This window comes from Mesoplodon mirus, assembly GCF_964341445.2.
Source record: "Mesoplodon mirus genome assembly, chromosome: 1".
NCBI lineage: Eukaryota > Metazoa > Chordata > Mammalia > Artiodactyla > Ziphiidae > Mesoplodon > Mesoplodon mirus.
This window is the reverse complement of record NC_138976.1, coordinates 217,169,350-217,189,755: the sequence shown is the minus strand read 5'-3', so window position 1 is coordinate 217,189,755 and position 20,406 is coordinate 217,169,350. Positions and strand designations below refer to the sequence as shown.

The window sequence follows — 20,406 nt, the reverse complement described above, 5'->3', positions numbered from 1 at the left end:
TAGTTGAGGGAGAGGGTTTCTTCTTCAAGTACCCATGAGAAAGTTATTTTTTTGTCTTATTTACTGCAGAGTTAGAATTCCAGGTCACTGGAACATGTGACTGGTGTGTTCTACATATTAATGCAGCCTGACCATTTTCTATTAGGTTTAGAGATAGACTTGGCTAAGATGAATCAATTCTATTTGCCTTCCAGCTATTAGAATACATTTTTTTTGGGGGGGGGGCTGTGAAATAACTTTGGGCCAGAGACCGAAACAGCAGACAAAGGTAGCAGTATGTCTAGTGGACGAGAGTGGCTCTCTGGATAGAGTGTGTGATTATTGATTACAACTCTGCATTAAGGCACAGGTAGGTATCGCAGAACCTTAATACATTTCAATGTTCCTGGCAACTAAATTCTTTAACACCTAGGTACTACATAGCATGGGGGATGAGAAACAGTCCCTGTTCATGGTAGTGTTCTTCATTTGACAGTTCTGGCTCATGAGGTCTGCCAAGTATTTTAGGGGATAACACTTATCCTTGAACTTGTCAGGGTCTAATGAGTGAGACCCAGCCCACATTAAGGAGGATAGGTCAGAACATTAACTAAACTGGGATTTCTGCAATTATCACTTCTTTCTTGGTTACCACCTGGAAGCTCGTAAAGTGGCTTCACTTTTATAACTGTGGACCCAGCGTATTTTTTATATACAGATATATATCAACTAAACGAATCCTATTTTTAAACGACATTGAGTCAGACTTAGTCCAATGAGAAGCTAGTTTCACAAGGTTGAGGGGTGCCTGTCACCCACTGGCTTTTAGGAATGCATGTTTCAGACATCTTCATGAGTTCAGAGTGAGACATGTCCCTGCAGACACACTAGACTTGATTGCTGAAACCAGGTCAGTAGAAACCATTGAAGTTTATTGGCGGTCACAATGCTTACACTGTATGCAGCAAACACCCTTACAAGTCTATCTGCAACCTGATCACGCAAGAAAGGATTCACCACACAGTCGCCAGAGGAGAAGGAAAAAAAAATTAACAGGCTTGTTTCTGGGGTAGAGGAGAGAAATAAAAAACAAACCTCATTGATGAGTGTCCCATGGGCAAGAGCTGAACTAGAGATGCGTACAACTAGCAGCGACAATTGTGGAAAAAGTACAAGGCAAATAGCTTTCCCCATTAATTTTCCTCCGTAGGTTAATGTTTTTAATATTCAAAACATTTATTATGGTTTTCATTTTATAAAAATGTATATTTTTAAAGGGGTGGGAAAATGTTAAATACTTCATGCTAGGTAGACCTTGTTATTAAGAACCCCTCCGCTGTAGTAACTTCCTCCAGTTCATACATTCACGAGTGCAGGGTACATATATAAATATCCACACGCACACATCCACACACACTGCCTCGAGGGCTGGGGAAGACTAAAAGTTGTTGGCCACACACGACTGGGCCTCTGGTGGACTCATCCAACTTGCTCAACAGGGGAGCAGCCGGCTCAGTTCCTTCTCTCTGGTCTCCACGTCTGCAGAGACCAAGAACCCTAAATCATAGAGTTACATCTGGCTTTTAAAAGCAAGAGGCGTATGTCTGAGGATGGGGATAAGCAAAGTGGGAAAGAGGATGAAGCTAAGAACACCGAACACTTTTAGCTGGAGTTGTCTGTCACCGCAAGAGGCCAAGGGACCTAGGGCAGCATCTAGGCTGAAGGGGGAGGGATGGTGCTCCGCATGGCTTCGAGTTCCTAATAACAAGGGTGATACAGTAACAGGAAGTGATAATTTGGGGGGGCAAGGAAAGGGTAATAAGAAAAAATATACATTTGGAATTTTTACTTTTTTTTTCTTTTTTTTTTTTTTTGCCTCTCTACACTGTGTCACTAAATATATCTCTGCACGTTCACACATCCTCGTCCAGTAAAGCTTCAGGCCACCAGAATACACATTTTTTCCTCACTCGCATACATAACCCCTCACATCAGCATTGGTGCACTAGACTCTGTAAAAATTTTTCAGTCACACTTTGTTTTTAAACTTGAGTCAATATAAACCTTGTTCAAAATGTTATGAAAAAATGTACATGTTTATACAAGGCAGGTTGTGACAGGACACTGGGGTTCTTTCCCCGTGGGCGGCCCCAGGAGGAGGGGACTGGAGTCTCACACATTTGTGTCTCTATCTCCTCCCACCACCCTTCCCACCCAATCCCCCAGGAACCAGCAGCGCCCTGCCCCCCTAGTGAGTGCACTCACACCCCTATTCCCTGGGGAAGAAGCTAGTTGACCTTTGCCATTTTCCCCACACCCCTGGAGGAGGGGGCCAGGATCAGCCAGGCCCTCTCCGTTGTCATTGTTCGCCCCTCTGGGCCAGACCAAAGGGACGCTGCTCTGTACAGGTAGAGTCCAAGAAGGTGTCAGCTCATCATATCATTGCTATTCACGCCGTAAGTGGAATTCTTCATTGAGTCGTTGACTTCTCGACGGAATGCTGACAGATTCTGGGTGAACCTACAGAGAGGATGCATGTAGGTTGGGGGAGCAGGGTGGAAGGGAAAGATCTCTGCCTAAAATGTTTCTAGCAGACAAGTGGCTACTGAGAGGCAGAACGTATGAATCGGTTCTGTTTCTAAGGTCAGTTAATCTCAGTCTTAAGACTTTAAGGGAAAGTTGGGCTAGTTTTGCACCCCTTTCTACCTGACAACTTCATGGCAGGCCTCGAGATCTGGTCAAATCTGGGGCTCTGAGGATCACCTTGGGTTCATGGCAGCACAAAAGGAATCTCACTGACAGAGACGGGAAGTAACCCTCACGAAGTGAGGGCTGGGAGAGGATGAAGCTGTCTCATTTCTTAATGCCAAGAGACCTGTGCTGTCCAGTATGGCAGCCATGAGCCACACGTGGCTGTAGACCACTTGAACTGTGCTCAGTGCACCTGAGGAACTGAATCCAATTAAAAGAAATGTAAAATTCAGTTCCCCAATCGCACCTTAATTAAATTGCCATATTTCAAATTAATTAAAATTAAAGAAAATTTAAATATCAATCTAGAAAAACCTGATGTTCAATTCAGTTATTGGACAACTTCTAAGTATGTTTGGAACAACTTGAGTATGGGAATCTAATTGCAACTGTAAGTTTTATGAAATCTAAATACAAGTCAAGTATTTGCGATGAAAATGTAGCATATGAATTGAGATGCCCCGTGAAGTGTAAAATACACAGGATCTTGAAGACTTAGTACAATAAAAAGAATCTTAAAATTCTCAATTTAAAAATATTGATTACACATGGACATGATATTATTTTGGATACATGGGTTAAATAAAATATATTAAAATGAATGCTGTCTGTTTCTTTTTTACCCTTTTTAGTTGTGGCAACTAGAAAATTTAAAATTGCTTTTCTGTTGGGCAGCACTGCTTTAGACGGGCTCTAAAAGACTTAAGGAGTCTCCCTCAGTTCAGTGACTTGAAAAGTAACACTTGCCTAGGGCTTCTTGCCAGAGCCTTCTACACTCACCTGTCTCTGTTTTTCGTTAGAAGATTTCGCTCAATGCCTTCCATCAGGTTTTCGAAACACAGATGCATAGCCTGCTGCTTCTCTGGTGGCTGGCTGTTCACGATACTGTTCCTTAGGTCAGAAAAATACTGTAGGGCAAAGTGGGGGGGGGCAGTAAGGAGAGAAGAAGGGGAAAGGCTGACTAGCCCTCCATCATCTGCAGAATGGAAGGAGTGTTCTCCTCCAAGAAATGGAATATCTGTTAAAATTGGATACTTGTTTGTTTTTTTGAAGTTCAAGCAAGCACCTGTAGGATGATAATCTTTACCTTACTTAAAAATCTAGAATTTTAAATCTGTACATGCTACGAGGGTCATGTGATCCAGATTCTTCCTTCATAGGGATCTCTCGACTTATCTGTGTCTGTTTATGGCGGAGCTGGACCTAGAACTTAGGCCTCAGGTGCTGTGGCCTCTAGGTGTCTTCTCTCCTGCTCACACCCCCTCATCCTTTCCCTTTTGTCTCGACTGCCACAGGTGCTGACTTCTAACCCTTAAGCGATTATACGCTGTGCAGAGCATGAATAGGCCACGCTCAGAAAACGGGCCCTGTCCCTCTTTCACCACCGTGGGGTGCCCTGGACACCAGGGAGCTGTTCTCTCACCTTTTCGTTAAGCAGTATCAAGCCGAGCAGGGGTCGGGACATAGACCACTGGTTCCTGCAGTCCTCGAAGATGATGATGTTCAGCACCGTGGACAGCATCTGGAAATGGAGAGTCGGAGGCGGTGAGCTAGTGTGTGGCTGCTCGAGGGGAATCACAGATTCCAGACAGAGGCGCTTGTTAGCTTGAAGGCCTTTTCTGTCTAGAGTAAACCAGACGAATATTTCGTGAAGCTTCATTTAAATCTTCTATTACAAGGTAAGTTTTGTTTCTAAGATATTTCCTTTCTTGTTCTTTAAATTGGTTTGAAAATTCAATTAAAAATGGGCCTTTCCAGTTAACCCAGAGTTCTGTGGGTAATGGGATGGGTCAAGTAAATGATTAGAATAGGCAAAATCACCTTGCACTAGAGCTCCTGGGATCTTTTCTCAGAAGAGAGAGCTTTACAGCATTTTGGGGATGTTCACTACTCCTTTAGAGAACAACGTAGACAAAGATGAGATTGGTTAAAATATTACTGCCTAAAAGTCTGCTTCCATTGATTCTTTTTCCTTATGTATTTTTTAAAAATTTATTTATTTATTTTTGGCTGCGTTGGGTCTTCGTTGCTGTGTGCGGGCTTTCTCTAGTTGCAGTGAGCGGGGGCTACTCTTTGTTGCAGTGGCGGGCTTCTCATTGCAATGGCTTCTCTTGTTTTGGAGCCCGGGCTGTAGGCGCACGGGCTTCAGTAGTTGTGGCTCATGGGCTTCAGTAGCTGTGGCTCGCGGGCTCTAGAGTGCAGGCTCAGTAGTTGTGGCGCACGGGCTTAGTTGCTCCGCAGCATGTGGGATCCTCCTGGACCAGGGCTCGAACCCGTGTCCCCTGCGTTGGCAGGCGGATTCTTAATCACTGCACCGCCAGGGAAGCCCTCCTTATGTATTTTTATCTGGTATATTCCTGCAAATCTTACTTTTGAAAAGATGTTGTATACAAATAAAATAATGGTAAGCATATGGTACGATCTCCATGTGGTCAGTTGTCTCTTTTTGTCCTGCACTCTTTTTTTTTCTCCCCGGTACGCGGGCCTCTCACTGCTGTGGCCTCACCCGTTGCGCAGCACAGGCTCCGGACGCGCAGGCTCAGCGGCCATGGCTCATGGGCCCAGCTGCTCTGCGGCACGTGGGATCCTCCCGGACCGGGGCACAAACCCATGTCCCCTGCATCGGCAGGCAGACTCTCAACCACTGTGCCACCAGGGAAGCCCCTCTTTCTTTTTTTTTTTTAAATTGAAAGCAAAGGTGGTACAATCGTTTTTTGGCTGCGCCACGAGGATTGCAGGGATCTTAGTTCCCCAACCAGGGAACGAGCCCACGCCCTTGGCAGTTAAAGCTTGGACTCCTAACCACTGGACCGCCAGGGAATTCCCTGTCCTGCACTCTTGTTTCTGTTTTGCAAGTGGCAGTACAAGTTTTACAGCTGGATACTGCTAACTCATGCTCCATTTACAGCAATGGATGAGCAAAGTCACTGTCACGGAAGGAGGACAGTGCTCATGGGACAGGCCCAAGGCATGGGGGTTAGTGTGACACTCGGAGAAGAATTCAGAATTTGATTTTTTCAGATTTTCTATATCCATATCCAATGATTACTCAGGTAACTGAAAATCCACTGCAATTTTAAGGTGTAAAATTCACCTTGGCAGCATGAACCAGGTGAGATGTTCGTCAGACTCTTCATCTTGCTTGGCCTCTCCTCTCTCACAGAGAGGTCCTCCCACCGTGGGACCCCCACACTGCCTCCTAGCCCTCATGCTCCTTACCTGCTGGATCATCTCTGGATGCTGCTGCATGATATGCAGAAAGCGGTCACTCTCCTGGTTCAGGGGCGTCGTCCTCTTCTTGGTGCTACGTGAAAGCTGCTTGAAGAGGTATGTCACAATGTGGTCCAGGCAGGAGCAGCAGCCTGTGCATACCATGGTGTCTGGAAGAAAGACGGGCAGGGGTGGAATAGAGCAGGGATACTGAGCTGCTTATGGTGACTTGGGTGAACATGAGTTGCCCTTAGCTGAGATCCCACAGAGGGCCCCAGTCAGAACTGTGGTCATTGCAGCCAAGACCACGGCTTGGGATGCTGCCTATTAACCTCTCACCCTCATCATACAGCAAGGTCCAATTCTGAGTCTGAAAATAAGCCTGTCATAATAGATAATAATATAAACAATATTGAAATTATTGACCCAATATGATGTGGATTTATGTCTTCTGCTTCATAAAAAATATCAAATAGCTTACAGTATAGCAAGTACTTTTATTGTGCCAGACCTTGTGCTAAGGACTTTATAGGTTATCACCTCTATTTTATCCTCTTGAGAACTCCAGGAGGTAGGTGTTCCATTTTACCAATGAGTAAACTGAAGTTTGGAGAGGTTATGTGACTTGCCTCAAGGTCACACTGCTAGTCACTGGAAGAGCTGTGATTAGAATCCAAGTCTGAGGTGTGAGCCTATACTCTGAGTTACCTGGGTGACTGTCACTAAACCCAGCTTAATACAGCCTATCAACACCTACAGTTTGTTAGAGTGGGGCGCTGTACTATTTGTTTACCTCTAGCGTCTCCGGGGGAGTGTGTGGTGGGAAGCTGCAGACTTGTCTCTTCATTTTATTAAGGGTACCCTGCAGGACAGCCTGCAGACAGAGCTGACTAGGTGAGGCACAGGCCACAGGACTAAAACAGTAAAGCATGCTGCTTCCGTTCCTGCAGAGGTCCCTCTATTTTCAAGAAGCTAAAAAACAGCCTTCCAAAGCAGGGTCTGATACCCTGGCTGGACTGTTCTAGATACGGCTACGCCCCCTGCTGGAGATAAGTGCGTATCAAAGAAGTGGCCCAGAGCAGAGGTGTGGCTAACTCACCACGATAGACAATCCAAAAGTCATTCTCTGTGCATTTGCAATATTTCATGATTATTCTGCAGTCGACTTAAGTGGCCCAGAGCAGAGGTGTGGCTAACTCACCACGATAGACAATCCAAAAGTCATTCTCTGTGCATTTGCAATATGTCGTGATTATTTTGCAGTTGACTTCATCTTCCTATTTATGTTTTGCTCAGCCTAAGATAAAAAGGTACTGTATTCTCTGAACACATACACACTGACTAAGACTGCTGGAACGCAGCTTGGTAACAAAATGGTTGACAAGAACCAGGTAGAATCGGATGAAAAAACTTACGGAGCTACCTGTGTAAAACCTTCCATCCACTGCCCTAAGGATAGAACCCAAACGTACTGATATGGCTTAAGGGCAGCCTTTGTGATCTCCAGATTTGCCCCTGCTTCTCTCTCTCCCTCCAGCTTCACTTCATTCCTCCTCTTCTCTTCACAAGTGTGCCAGCCATCTGGATTTCCTGGGGGTTTTTTGCCAACAGGTGCTAGTGCTCGCTGTTCCTGCTGCTAGGAAGCTTCTTCCTCCACTAATCTGATAATGCCGGTTCGGCTGTTAGGTTTACGCTTTGAATGCCAGCTCTTTCAGCCAGCCTTGCAGGACCCTACCTCCTCAAAGCCGGGAGTTTAGGTATTCTTCCTGAGCCCTCCCACAGCACTCCGTACTTAGCCTACTGCTGTGTGTACGTAAGTGAAGGTGGTAAACAGGCAGTTGTCTGTTTCATCTACCAGATAAGAAGCTCCTAAAGGCCAAGGACTGATGACGGTACCCTTAGTGCCAACCATAGTGCCTGGTCCGTAGGAGGGCATCACTAAGTATTTGCTGCGTGAGAACGTACCCATGAATTACACACTCTGTTGTTAGGGTGCGCTCCCCAAAGCAGTAATCCTTTTGGATGCTGGGGCAAGACTCTCCCTTCTGTTTAGTTAAGTGGTAAAAACCAACCAACCAACTCACCCGCCCGCCCACCCAGGTGCTTACCAAGTGCAGTAAGTCCTTCAGAAATGGAAGAGAGAATATACATGATGACATGAGGTTCCAGGCTTGCAATAAAGTTCATGTGGTCCTGGGTCAGGACTTCCAGTAGTGAATAGTAAGACTGGCTGAGCTTGGGGTAATCCTGTGGGAGAAGGAGGATGAAAATCAGCTTAGCTGCTGTGTACCTCGGCACGTGTGGAGCAAGATCTTCAATAAAATAGCTTAGCTCCCTTCAGACGGGAAGACAGAAGACCTAGGTGGAGCCAGCTTCAGAGAAACATTCAATCATGGTCTCAGCAGGAAAAAAAAAAAAAAAAAGACTGACATGATGTAGGGCTCGGACCCTGTCAACGAAGCTTAGGGCTTACCAGGAGGTCGCTGTGGGGAATAGAGAGAAGCAGCTTGATGAAGGTCTGTAGAGCATTGTCCAGGGCATCATCCCCATAGAGACGGAAGACTCCAAAATTGACGTAACTCCCACTGAGAGCGGCCTTCAGCATGGAGAAGCAGATGGAGATGCCCTTGAGCTTCAGTGCGTAGACCTGATCCTTCGGGACCTCTCCTAGTGTCAGGATGCGATTGCCTGAGTAGACAAGATACATATTTACTCAATCATGTGGTAACTGACAGTTCACACACCGCCTCAATCCTCTTGGCACCAGCTGGCGCTGTGACACGAGCGTATGAGACCCATGCTGCAGAGGGTGGTGACTGAGCTGGAACTCACTTCCAGGGTTCTGCTCCTCGTAAGCACTTACCATACATTGTTATCATCTTGCTGGTTTCTCTGAAGAGTAAGATGCCGTTGGGGGAAGAGACATCAAACTGGAGTCGCTGGGATCTGAGCAGAGAACACAGAAGAGACAAAGTCGGAGGTATGTTGCTGGAAGACTAGGCTACTTCAGGCTCTCCCCTGAGTACGTTAGATGATACTTTTTGCACGAAGACATGCAGATTACTTATCCTAATGTGAAATAACCAAGTTAACCCAAGATAACCAGTGACGTAGCTTGTATCTTGAAGACCAACATACTAGATTCAAGTTCTGCTGCTCAAACTGAAAACATTTAAAAGAAACAAAGAATATGAGGCAGTAGATAAAATTATTCTCTTAAAATTCTCAATTTGCTTAAAGTTTAGCTTTTATCGCAGTCACTTCTTGGTTGTACTAACTCACAGCCCTTCAGACTTTAATCTACATTCACCTTTACAGCTTCAGTAGCAACTGAAGGAGGGGTATGGGCATCGCGTCCACTTTAGAAGAGGAAAAGCTGTAAAGGGACTGAGAATGTTAAAAGGGGAGTGAGGTCAGGAGGGCAAACAATGTCAACAACCTGAGTTTTGGGTTCCTGACTGTACCCTAGACCAGAGCTCCTCCTCCTTGGTGTGTTCTACTGCTTAATGAGCGTCACGGACCTCGGTGGCTGGTAAGGTCTCAAACCCAGAAGTCCTCTTGATTCTTTCTTCCTCCCTTCCCTACACAGAATCCATCAAGATCCAGCTCTACAATATGCCCTGAACCCACCCGTCTCCTGTGTGGTCCTTCTGCTTCCACTCTTGCCCCTGTAGTCTCATTCTCCACGTGTAGCTAGAATGACACCTTTTAATAACGTCATGATATCATTTTAATTCCTGCTTACTATACTCCAGTAGCTCCCCGTGTCATGAGAGTACACGCCATTCTTCACCACTGCTGTACTGAGTCCCCACACAATCTGCCTGACTCGTCACCTACCTTGGCCTCCCCTCCTCCACCAGGCTCCAGCCAGTGGCATTCTGCTGTCTCAAGTCCCAACAAGCTCATCGCATCTTGGGACCTCTGCAGTTGTTTTCTGTTTAGAATGCTTTTCCCCCTTATCCTTGCAGGGATACCAGAATCTTTCTGCTCATTCATATTACCTTCTCTGAGAGGCCGCCTCTCCTTCCAATTCCCCTCTGTTTTATTACCTTATTTAACTTTTTTCATAGCACGTACCACTGTCTGAAATTATCTTCCACACTTTTTTTTTTACTGTCTGTCATCCCCCCAGAATGCAACATCTAAGTGGGCAGAGGTTTTGTCTGGCACAATCGATATGAAAGTGCCTAAGTGGCAAATAGCAGATGTTCTTAAATGTCTATTTTATAAATGAATAAGTCTTAACTATAAGCCTCATGGGAGGCTATAGCTTCTATGAATATTACCCACTTCTTCACTAAGACAGTTTTAAAAATTATTAATTCTCAGGGTGCCTTAAGAGGCAGATACAGACCTGAAATTCTAGTGAAGTCAAGGTGCTAGAATTTTCTTTCCTTTCCATCCCTAAGTTGCTGGGCAAATCTAAAATGAGGTATTTTGGAAATCTTTCTCACTTTCAAGATAAATCTTTACCAGTCCAGCTGTAATCTGCCTAACAAATCCCTTTCTGCAGAAAGAGTTCTGACACGTCTGCCTCCCTCTCAGTAGTCTCTAGGAAATGTGAACTGTGGAATGTGATGGACGTGGCACCATCACTAAATGTTAACTTTTATACACGTGGGCAGGGAAATCAGAATTTTGGTTGCCAAATTCACTTCTCTTAAGAGTGGCTGTCTTGAGACTCTTTTTAAAGTGACTTATTTCCTGCATGCAGCTATGGCTTTGTGTGGTTGGGGACACCCTTCTTTCAAACAAATAAAAACATACACTGTAATCTTCTAGAGGTTTTCAAATTTTGATAGCAGTGAATCTTAATATCTTCCACAATCTGCTGTAAACACTAGATAAAGCAAATTATCTTAGGGATCTCTCAGATAAAAGGGCAGCTGTACCCTTTGAAAATCTCCCTGCTTACCTATTATGAACCAATTCAGCCATTAGCTTGAGCACAGGTGTGGTACAGGCTGGATCATGGTACCATAGCTCAATTGCCCGCTGGAGAATTGGCATGTAGGATGGGTAGCTGTAAACGAAAAGCTAAGGAAGAATTCTGAATCCAGAAAGGTACAGAATTTAAAATAATTTCTCAGCACCGGTCAAGCACAAACTGCCAAATTATAGTTCTCTAATTTCCTGTCTCTTGCTTGCTAATCTTAAGAGTCTTTCTAACCAGAAGATGCTAAAGTGATTGTGTGTCCTTTAACTTGTAATAGGCATCTAACGACACATTGTAATTTACATAATGCCTTTCTTCTGAGGAGCACAATATATTTCATATTGTTCTATCCTCTTACCACTTCTGTAACGTGACAGGGAAGCAGCTAGTTCCTTTACATAACTATCTGAGAAACAGAGGCACTTAGATTTGAAGTGATTTGTTCAAGGTTATGAAGTTAGTAAGGTCAGACTTTCTAATTCCTAGTACAGCTATCTTTTTTTAGTAGATTGAAATGTCTCTCTTTTCTAAGTGCAGCAAAATTCACATACAACAATTCCACAGGCATTTATATAACTGGGACCCAAAAGAGAAACTGAGAAGCCACCTCACTCATTTCCCAATCTCAGTGACCAAAGCAGGCGGCATCATATTATTGGACCACTGTGGGATGACAGCTTACAAGACATATGGCAGGCCTTCTGGGTAACTCTTCACCTTCTTTTGCCTCACAACTCCTTCCCCCCACCTTCCCTGATGACTTCATCACCCATTCACACTCCAGTCAAGGCTTGCTGTGGTACGCTCCTAGTTTGAGTTAGGATACATCCATTCAAACAGCATCATGAAGCTGGTCTTGGCATTGAAGGCGAAAGCTATCCCTCTCAGGTCTCTTACTAGGCCAACTAGAGTTCGCTGTAGTAGAAGGCAAAAATATGTTAAGATACAAGAAAAACCAAACCTATAACCACCTGACGGGGATTTCACATATCTGTAATCAAATTCTTCCTCCCATCATTCAACAAATACTCCTTCCCAAATATTCTCAATCGATCTCTTCCATACTAGAATGGAATCTTTTCACTTGGAAAATTAGTTTTGGAAGCTTTTTATACCAAGAGAAAGGGATGGTTCCTGGCCCATCATGGCAAAAATAGAGGCTGATAAAATTTTAAGACATTAATGTGATAAATCATATGTAAAAAGTAGAAAAGCAAAAAAGCTTATTCAAGAAGAGGTAGGGGAAAAAAAGGCAAAAAAGTACATACAAGAAGAGGGAGAAGAAGCATATTCCTAAAGGTCTGGTCCACATCTAACTACAAAGGTGCCAGTGCCACAGGAATGCAAATGCAGACTCCGCCAGAAGCAAGACAAGAGTCTACAGGTATCTGCCCTTTGGTTGGGGGGTCTGGAAATTAGACTGGTGTGCTGGACCTTGGACCTATAAAGTACTAATACTATACTTTTAGAGAAAAAGAGTGAGATCCAATGAGGTTAAATAATTTGCCCATAGTTGTGCTGGCAGGTAGCAAGAGGGCCAGGATTAGGACTTACAACACCAAGACTCCAAATCCAGTGCTCTCTTTCTCAGTAGAACTTTTACTAGTGGGCTCTGAACAGCAATATAACCGCTTTCAAAAGCTAACAATCATAAGTAGGCACAGTTGGGTATCCTGACTCATTTATCAAAAATGTCTGTACTTCTGCTAACAGTCTGCTTTAAGCAAACAGTTCTATTCCTGAACAGATAACATAAGCTCAATTTTAAGTCTAAGACATGGGCAATCTAAAAGACTTGTTATATGAGGCATGACAAAGATATGGCGAGGGTTGTAGTTCATGGCCAAGGTGGTTCTTTCATTAATTTTACTTGTTTTTTGATGGGGGAAAGGGCTGATGTTCACTGATATCCCTCACTTATCCTTGACAGTGGTTGATACTCTATCCTGTTATTGATCTGTTCCACATTAACCTTAGCTTGGAATGGTACCCATCTCAGACCCCAGAACGCTGCAGTAAAGAGGAGAGAGTTGGGCAAATGGTGTTGCTCTCTGACTTACCTGCTAATCTGGAGAGAGAAAACTAAGAGGCTTTCGAAAGATGAAAAAGGAGAATTTTAGAGTGTCAGGTAAAGTCTGGCACTTTGGGGGGCAATACCCCTGGGCTATTTGGTGGGTCTAAAATTCAGTATCAGGGTCATTATGAACACTGCAAAAAAGTCCTACAAATATTAATAGTCTAGTGTTTTCTGGTTTGGGTACAGAGATCTATAGGTAAAGAGAGCAGGTGTGCATGAAGTAAAAAGATGAGGAAAGCAAAAAACCAAGAAATGACCATTCTGACAGACAGAAATTAATAACTAAAGGTAACTTTAAAATTCCATTTGGATGGAAATTCACAAACCCTTCTAAATGACTCATGGGTCAAAGAAGACTTGTGGATTCTGGAGACCTGTTCCACAACAATATGAATATACTTAATGCTACTAAACCATTCACTTAAAAATGGCTAAGACAGTAAGTTTTATGTGTTTTTTATGCCAATTAAAAAAACCAAAACCAAAACACACTTGTGGAATAATATACCTAGAGGGATATTTATAGCTTTAAATGATTACATCAGGAAAGAAGGGCTGGAAAGTTAAGAAGTTACAACCACAGAATAACACCAAGGAAGAAGCATGAAGATAGAGATGAAGAGTAGAAATGAATGAAATACAAAACAGATAAAACGGAGCGAAAACAAAGCAAAAAGTGACAAATCTCTGGCAAGACATCTAGAAAAAAGAGAGAAAGCACTAATAAGCAGTATTGAAAATGAAAAGGGGGCATAACTAAATATACAACAGAGATTAAAAAGGCAATGAGAAAACATATAAAATAACTTGATGCTAATACATTTAAAAACTTAGATAAAAAATCCTAAGGGCTGTTTAAGAACACACTTTAACATAAAAATAGAGTTTATAAACTTACACTGGTTCTATTTCAAAATCCTTGAAGTCCAAGAGATTGAGTAAAAAGCTAAATTAGTGGAAAGTTTACGGAGAAGCACTATTTTCTGCAGTGCCACCCAATCTGGTCTCTCTCAGGGACTGCCCTCAACCCGAAGCTGTTCAATCAGTGGGGGAAGGACTCACCTTTGCCTCTTGCTCGTTGAAACTATTAGTACTAAACATCTGGGCCACAGCCTCAAATGCTGCTGTGAGCGGCAGCATGAACTGCTCATACTGATCTTCATCTTCTCCTGCAAGGAAAACAGCCCGGGGTGTGACCCCAGTACAAAAAAATGCAAGGCTGTGTATGCATGGAAAATAAGATGGTGTGACAGATGCGCAGACCCAAGGATAATTCAGAGGGTATCCCTTGATAATCCCGATAGGTACTAGTAGCAATTTCAGAATAAAATGTATATATAGAAATAATTTTTAAACTAGAAAAATCGTCATGGCAGAAATCACCTAGTCCAGGGATGCCCCAATTTTTTCAACACTAAGATTCAATATCGGAGATTCTGATGTGTACAACGTACTGTGTTGCTTATGTTTCCTTAACTGAGAACTATAGTCAGTTGAGAAAGGACTGAGGCTGGGGTATGAGAACTAGATGAGATTTGAACTTGAATCAGGTGCTTGTGGAGGCCCTTCTTTTTATACCTTTCTTTTTTTTTAAGTAATCTTTCGTAAATATAGAAGGTTTTATAATGTAATTTTAGTAGGATTAAAGTTAAATAGCTAAAAAATTATGATACTATTAAGCTTCAGTTTATAAGTTGAGCCCAAACTGCTAATATCACAACCAGAGCCAGAAAGGCGCTTAAGCCCCCCTGGTTCACATGTGCCAGTGAGGTGGGTACTGAGGAGTGCTGGCCGTCTCAGGTGGGTTGCACCTCAATGTGGGAGGAGGGGATTATCTGGCCGACAAGATGCATTTAGGAATTCTCAATTCTCAATTCCCTTATTTTGTAGATGAGAATTATGAATAGAATCTTAGAACCGCTGCACATCAAATGAAAACTTCAGACTTATACTGTTTTTCTCTTCCAGTTACAGGGACCATGATAGCATGATCTGTTCTTGGTGAAATCAGACTGTTATTTCAGATAGTTTTGTTACCGTTGAAACAACAAAAAAACCTCCCCCACATCTAGTTTTCTAGCCTCAAGTGAAAATTTAGAACCATGCCAGATTACTTCACGAGCCTCTAGGATTTATTGCAGTACCTAAATCCACCATGAGGAGACGCCCAAGTGCTGTGTAGAAGGTAGTTCGACACCGCATGTCTGTCAGGTTGGACTGATTGTTAATACCCAAAAATGAAAAGTGCTCGCTCTATTGAAAAAAAGAAAACAAGTTAAAAAGATAAAAACATGGGTCAGAGGTAGAATGCAAGCCAGTAATTTCGAATTACTGAGCCCTTTCAAGCTAATGGCTCTATTATCATTCCTTAAGGGTATAAGGGGTATTAAAATTAAAAAAAAAAAAAACCTCTTGTTATTGTTACCCACAACTAACTTATCTCTGTATGAGTAACAGTCGGTGACTTCACCGTAACTCAGGTTATCTGGATCCCAAACAGCAGCTGTCACGACAGTAAGTGTAACCTGGCGGTGTGACAGGAGTCAGGGCACAGCCTTTGGCGGCAGCAACGCCGAGGAGCTCAACGTAAACATCTCCCTTGTTTGCTGAGAGAGTGTGTGTGGCTGGAGAGCAGAACCAGGAAGAGGGGCTCAGCCACTCACCGTGTGATTGTTCAGCATGAACTGTACCGCACTCAGCTTCACTAGTTTCCTTACACTACTGTATGTAAAGACAAAGGAAGAGGGTCAAGGAAAGTGTGATGCAAACTAAGAATCTTTAATGCAGGACGAGCACTTTCTAGGTTAGAGTCCTATGAATTCCATACCCAGCTATCTTATTTTTCTTAACCATCTGAGTATGACACTGCCAAATGGGAAAAACAGGTGTTCTCTTCTAAGCAGCATTTAACTGATCAGTGAGAGAATACCCATACCAAAGTCCTATCTGTAAGAAAAGAGATAAAACCCAGCAGTTTCCCCCAAGAATCATGATATCCTCGAGTAGCTTTTCTCAGTGGGGCTTCTAAGAGAGAATTAAGCCCTAAAGCCCACGTCAGGCATCCACTGTGTGGTGAATTAACCTCTCTCCTATGCATTTAGAATGAGACGAGCTATGTACGATCTTTGGGAGAACTCAGAAAAAAGTCACTGAGATCATTTTTATAGGGTTTACTTCTCTTGCAGATCCCTGGTTGTGAAAGGCCGTCTTAGAGCAATTCAACCTTTACAGCAGACTGAGTCCAAGTCAAAAGAGGAAGTGTAGTGGCTACTTTGATTGCAAAGTTTATAATCAGGCAGCTTCTGCCCATAAGCTGATAGAAAACTTCAGATGGACTCTAATGCCACCTATGCTAAAACCTTGGCTACAAAGAGTGTGGACCTATCAGACAGACCTGTTGGGTGTTTCTGGATCTTAGAGATAGCCAGGAATAAATCTGTGGTAGACTATTAGCTTGTCAGTTGGCTCATTTTTTAGGGTCTGGAATTATTCCTGGATTCTGTTTGGGTATTGCCTTTGGTTCCTAGGAGAATGGAAGATTCTTAAGTACACATACAGCTAAATTAAAAGAGAAATGGAGGAGGCCATGATTTCTAAGATTGTGGCTCTCCACAGTTCCTGTTTTGCCCAGAAGCCAGCTTAGAAAAGGATATCCAATGGAGAGGTCATTGAGAAGCTGTAGTGTCTTGGAGGTGATTGGTTCACAACGGCCCCAGTACTTCAGGTTGGTGATGCTGGAGGACAAAAAGAAAAAAAAAGCAGGAGATACTTTTGATACGTCTGGTATCTTTGAGAGTTGGGAGAAGAAGAAAATCATCCATCAAGAATCACCACACATCTGCATCACCAATTCACAGACATCACAACCACAAAAAATGGGTATAAAATCTCCGTACTTACATTTGGTTGACTAGAAAAATTATCCTTCAGATAATCTTCACTACTTGGTTCCAAAGCTACACTGGCCCATACCCAGGCCCTTGGAATTCTGGGGCACTCCAGGGCTGATTTCTGCAGCAAGGGTAAGAGATTTCTGCGGCAGTGATAACATGCAGACGTATGCAATTCTGCACCTGCACCATCCACTGTCAGCTGCAGAATTCTAGAGCCCTTGCTTCTGGATTCTTGGCTGGCAGAGTCCTTTAGACCCCCTTTGCTTTTTTCATCTTAAATGATTAACCAGCTCATGGATACGAGTGTTTAGGATTGGGATGGTTGGAAGGAGGCAGAACGTCACATTGCACACAGCCCTGGGTAATATATTTATGTGGCTCCTAGTGTGTGCTTTGATAAATTGAGCTCCTAAAAAGGGGGAAATGTAAACAAAGGGGCATAACTTAAAAAACAAACAAACAAACAAAAAACCCCAAAAAAGGGCCAATCAGGAGCTCCAACTTTGATGACAATCCAAACAATAGCACTAGATGTTGGAGATTCAAGACTCAAAGGGTGTTACGCTTCTTGAGAGGAGTAAAGCCTGTTTTAGAGTGGGGCTCTGCTCCTGGGGGCACACCTCGTGGAAGTCAGTGCCAGAAAGTGAAAGCCCGCTCTGGGCATCCTGGCAGCAGGGTGATCTGGTGAGGAGCTGAGCCCCAATCGCTGGGGAGGAAGGTCTGTTTTGCTAATGCCATGGCAGGGCTTCACCCGTGATTCCAGAAGCTGTAGATGAGATTCCGTGTGAACAAAATGAAATCCTTGCCTGTACAAGCCTGGAATGCTCTGGGGCCGGGCCATATCTCTAAGCACAGCTTGTCACACACTCAAATGCACAGTTTTCTGACGCAAACGATCAATGCTGGAATACCAAGGCACTGGCAGCACAATGCCAAGATCACATTTTACAGTTGCAACAGGATTGCAAGGGACTCTTGCTGATGGCAAGCCAAAACACTTACATTTTTCCTATGAAGACGCTTAGGACCATGGTCTCATCATTCAAGCCCAGAACTTCTGAGAGTCGGCGGTACAGCTGGTGGTGTGTTTAGGGAAGAGAAAGTAACCAGAAAACACGGATTAGAAAAATCATATCCCAGTATTGTTTTCGTCCTCATTCAGGAGGCTAAGATATAAGAAGAAAACGGACAACGATGCTGGGGAAGTCTTTACTGAAGGAATGAGCTAGTTTCTAAGTATTACTAAATACTGGACAGATGCTGTGAGTTATCTTCAGCCCTGAAATTACAAAAAGACTGTCAAAACCTTTTGTTGCTCTGAACATCACCTCATGTACAGAGACTGAGAATTGCCAATTTGGGGGAGACCAACAGATGTTTTGACTGGTCATTTATTAAACACATCAAGTACTAGAAAAATGGACCCAATTCTTTGATGAGTCTCCCCAAATTCTACAGACCAAGAGGAACTATTTGGTTTATCCCGATACATAAAATCTGGAGATTGTATCTAAGCTGCTCTCTGTCATTTCTCTTAATCAGAAATGCCACAACCAGAAGTGAGAACTAAATGGAGCCAACTGAGAGTCTGTTACCTTAGAGGATTTCTGCACCTGGTCCCCAATGTAGATCTTACGAAACTGTTCAAAAAAGCTCAGCATGGCCAATTCTAGTTTCTCGTTACCCGCCTGAGCCAAGCGAGAGTCTGTTAGGTTCATCAGCTGGAGCACCCTAGAGGTGGAAGAGCAATGATTCTCTCAACAGCAGGATATCCTGGTCCCTGCAGAAAACCAACCTCCCCTGAAATAGGCACACGTCCCCTCTCCTCACCCATCCTATTGGAAAGGCATTCTCTGCAGGCTCTTAGCTCCACTGAGGGAACAAAATTCTCCATTTCTGCCCTACAGGAACCTCAGCCAAGGAGTATGAATGACCAGTTACGTGTTTAAAACTTCCAGTCGCCTGAGAGGCAGAACTCATAATTGCTTAAAAATAGTGGGAAAAACACTAGTACCAGGGTAATGGTCATCCTTGAAACTTCTGTGAGACCTTGAGTAAAGCAATTTATTTTCTGAGCCCCACTTCCTCATTTATAAAATGAGGTCGATTGGACTAAATACCAGTAGCTCTCAATCTTTGTTCTCATGGAGCCATAAAAGGAAAGGATACACATGAAGGACGATGTTCACAGGCAGATAACCCTTCCAGGGACCAAGAACAGATATGCTACCTGTGACTTTATCCCTCTTCCCTGCACCCATCCCCTCAAAAGAAAGCATACTGGAATGCTGGGATGAATAAGAATGATGCGATTACAAGTGAGTCATTTGGCATTTTGATAGTGTGAAAATAGGTAAACTATTTGTGACATCATGAGTGAATTGGACTCATTCATCGTGTTGGAACACTCAAGTTGAGAACCAGTATATGAGACACTGTCTAAATTCAATCTATATTATGACACACAGTATCACAGCAGGCTACAGAATCAGAAAGGTATTGGATTTCATCTTTATTAAATCTTTGATCAACTCTTCAAAAAATGCCAGTGTGATAAACCGTGGAGACTTGAGTCAGGATTAAGGCCCCTAAGGGCAGATGGGCATCTGATAGATAAAGTGGGGGTGGAAAGAGACAAATGGGGATTTTCAGAATAAGAATAAAAATTATGGATTGAAATGTCTGGGGACCAATACATTCTAAGGCATCATGTTAAAATGTGTTTATCCCTAAGGAGAGCATCTGAAAGTTTAGAACCCTTCAGGGTAGCAGTTCTCTGCAAGGTAACAAAACCACTTTCATAAAAATACTAAAACATTATTTGCCCTTTCACTCGCATTCTCACATGAGGGTGCGGTGGGGTTTTCCAGAGGCTATAAGACGTGTGATATCACAACAGACTGAATGCAGAAGCAGAGAGGAGAATCCAGCTGACTTCTACTATGCCAGACATTAAAACAAAGCCGGTTTTCTCATTCACTTCTTCTGAAAAAAGTTATTAAAAACAACATGTTGACATGAAATGGGCTTGTTACTTTTAAACAAATTCATAAATATTTTAAAAACTTCTCAGTTTTACTTTCTAATACGGTAAGTATCGATAGATATAGCTTACATAAACAGAAGCTCTTTGAGGGCCTCCATACTTTTTAAGAAGGTAGAGTCCTGAAGAAAAGGTTTGAGAACCTCTGCAGGCTATTAAACAGTCCTGCCTTTTTATTTCTATGTTAAGTGAAGTTTCAGAAATCACTAGATGCTCATTTATAGGTTTTTAGTAAGATTAGAATCACAGACACGAAGTAACTTGAGATCCTGTACGAGGGAAAGTGTGTGGTCAAGAGATTTGAAAGGCTGTAGAAATTCTGTAATTCCATCTTTGGGGATAGTTGAAGACCCCCAGTTTCCTATTAGACTTACTCTGGTAAGGCAAAAGCAGTCCACATTTCATTAACTCTGAGATGCTGCACTTAAACAGAACTAAAAGCTACTCTCCACTCTGTATCCAATATGCTTAATTCTATATCCATCGTTTCCTTTGCTGAATTCCTGCAGATGGT

At 43.1% G+C, this 20,406-nt stretch overlaps 1 protein-coding gene across 2 annotated transcripts in view; it reads right to left on the bottom strand.

Annotated features, from left to right (window-relative positions):
* Positions 1-890: 890 nt before the first annotated feature.
* Positions 891-20,406, bottom strand: part of XPO7 (exportin 7) — an 86,136-nt gene continuing 66,620 nt past the window's right edge. The window contains exons 14-28 of one of the 2 annotated variants that reach the window (XM_082624802.1): positions 18,445-18,580; positions 17,852-17,925; positions 16,610-16,690; positions 15,620-15,683; positions 15,101-15,209; positions 14,019-14,125; positions 11,706-11,794; positions 10,859-10,966; positions 8,804-8,886; positions 8,414-8,628; positions 8,049-8,187; positions 5,950-6,110; positions 4,154-4,252; positions 3,511-3,638; positions 891-2,499 (exon numbers count right to left, since the gene is read on the bottom strand). In XM_082624802.1, the coding sequence (XP_082480928.1) occupies positions 2,406-2,499; positions 3,511-3,638; positions 4,154-4,252; positions 5,950-6,110; positions 8,049-8,187; positions 8,414-8,628; positions 8,804-8,886; positions 10,859-10,966; positions 11,706-11,794; positions 14,019-14,125; positions 15,101-15,209; positions 15,620-15,683; positions 16,610-16,690; positions 17,852-17,925; positions 18,445-18,580 (1,687 nt within the window). In that variant the 3' untranslated portion in view covers positions 891-2,405. The remainder of the gene's footprint in view (positions 2,500-3,510; positions 3,639-4,153; positions 4,253-5,949; positions 6,111-8,048; positions 8,188-8,413; positions 8,629-8,803; positions 8,887-10,858; positions 10,967-11,705; positions 11,795-14,018; positions 14,126-15,100; positions 15,210-15,619; positions 15,684-16,609; positions 16,691-17,851; positions 17,926-18,444; positions 18,581-20,406) is intronic. The other variant, XM_082624803.1, reaches the window with a different exon arrangement.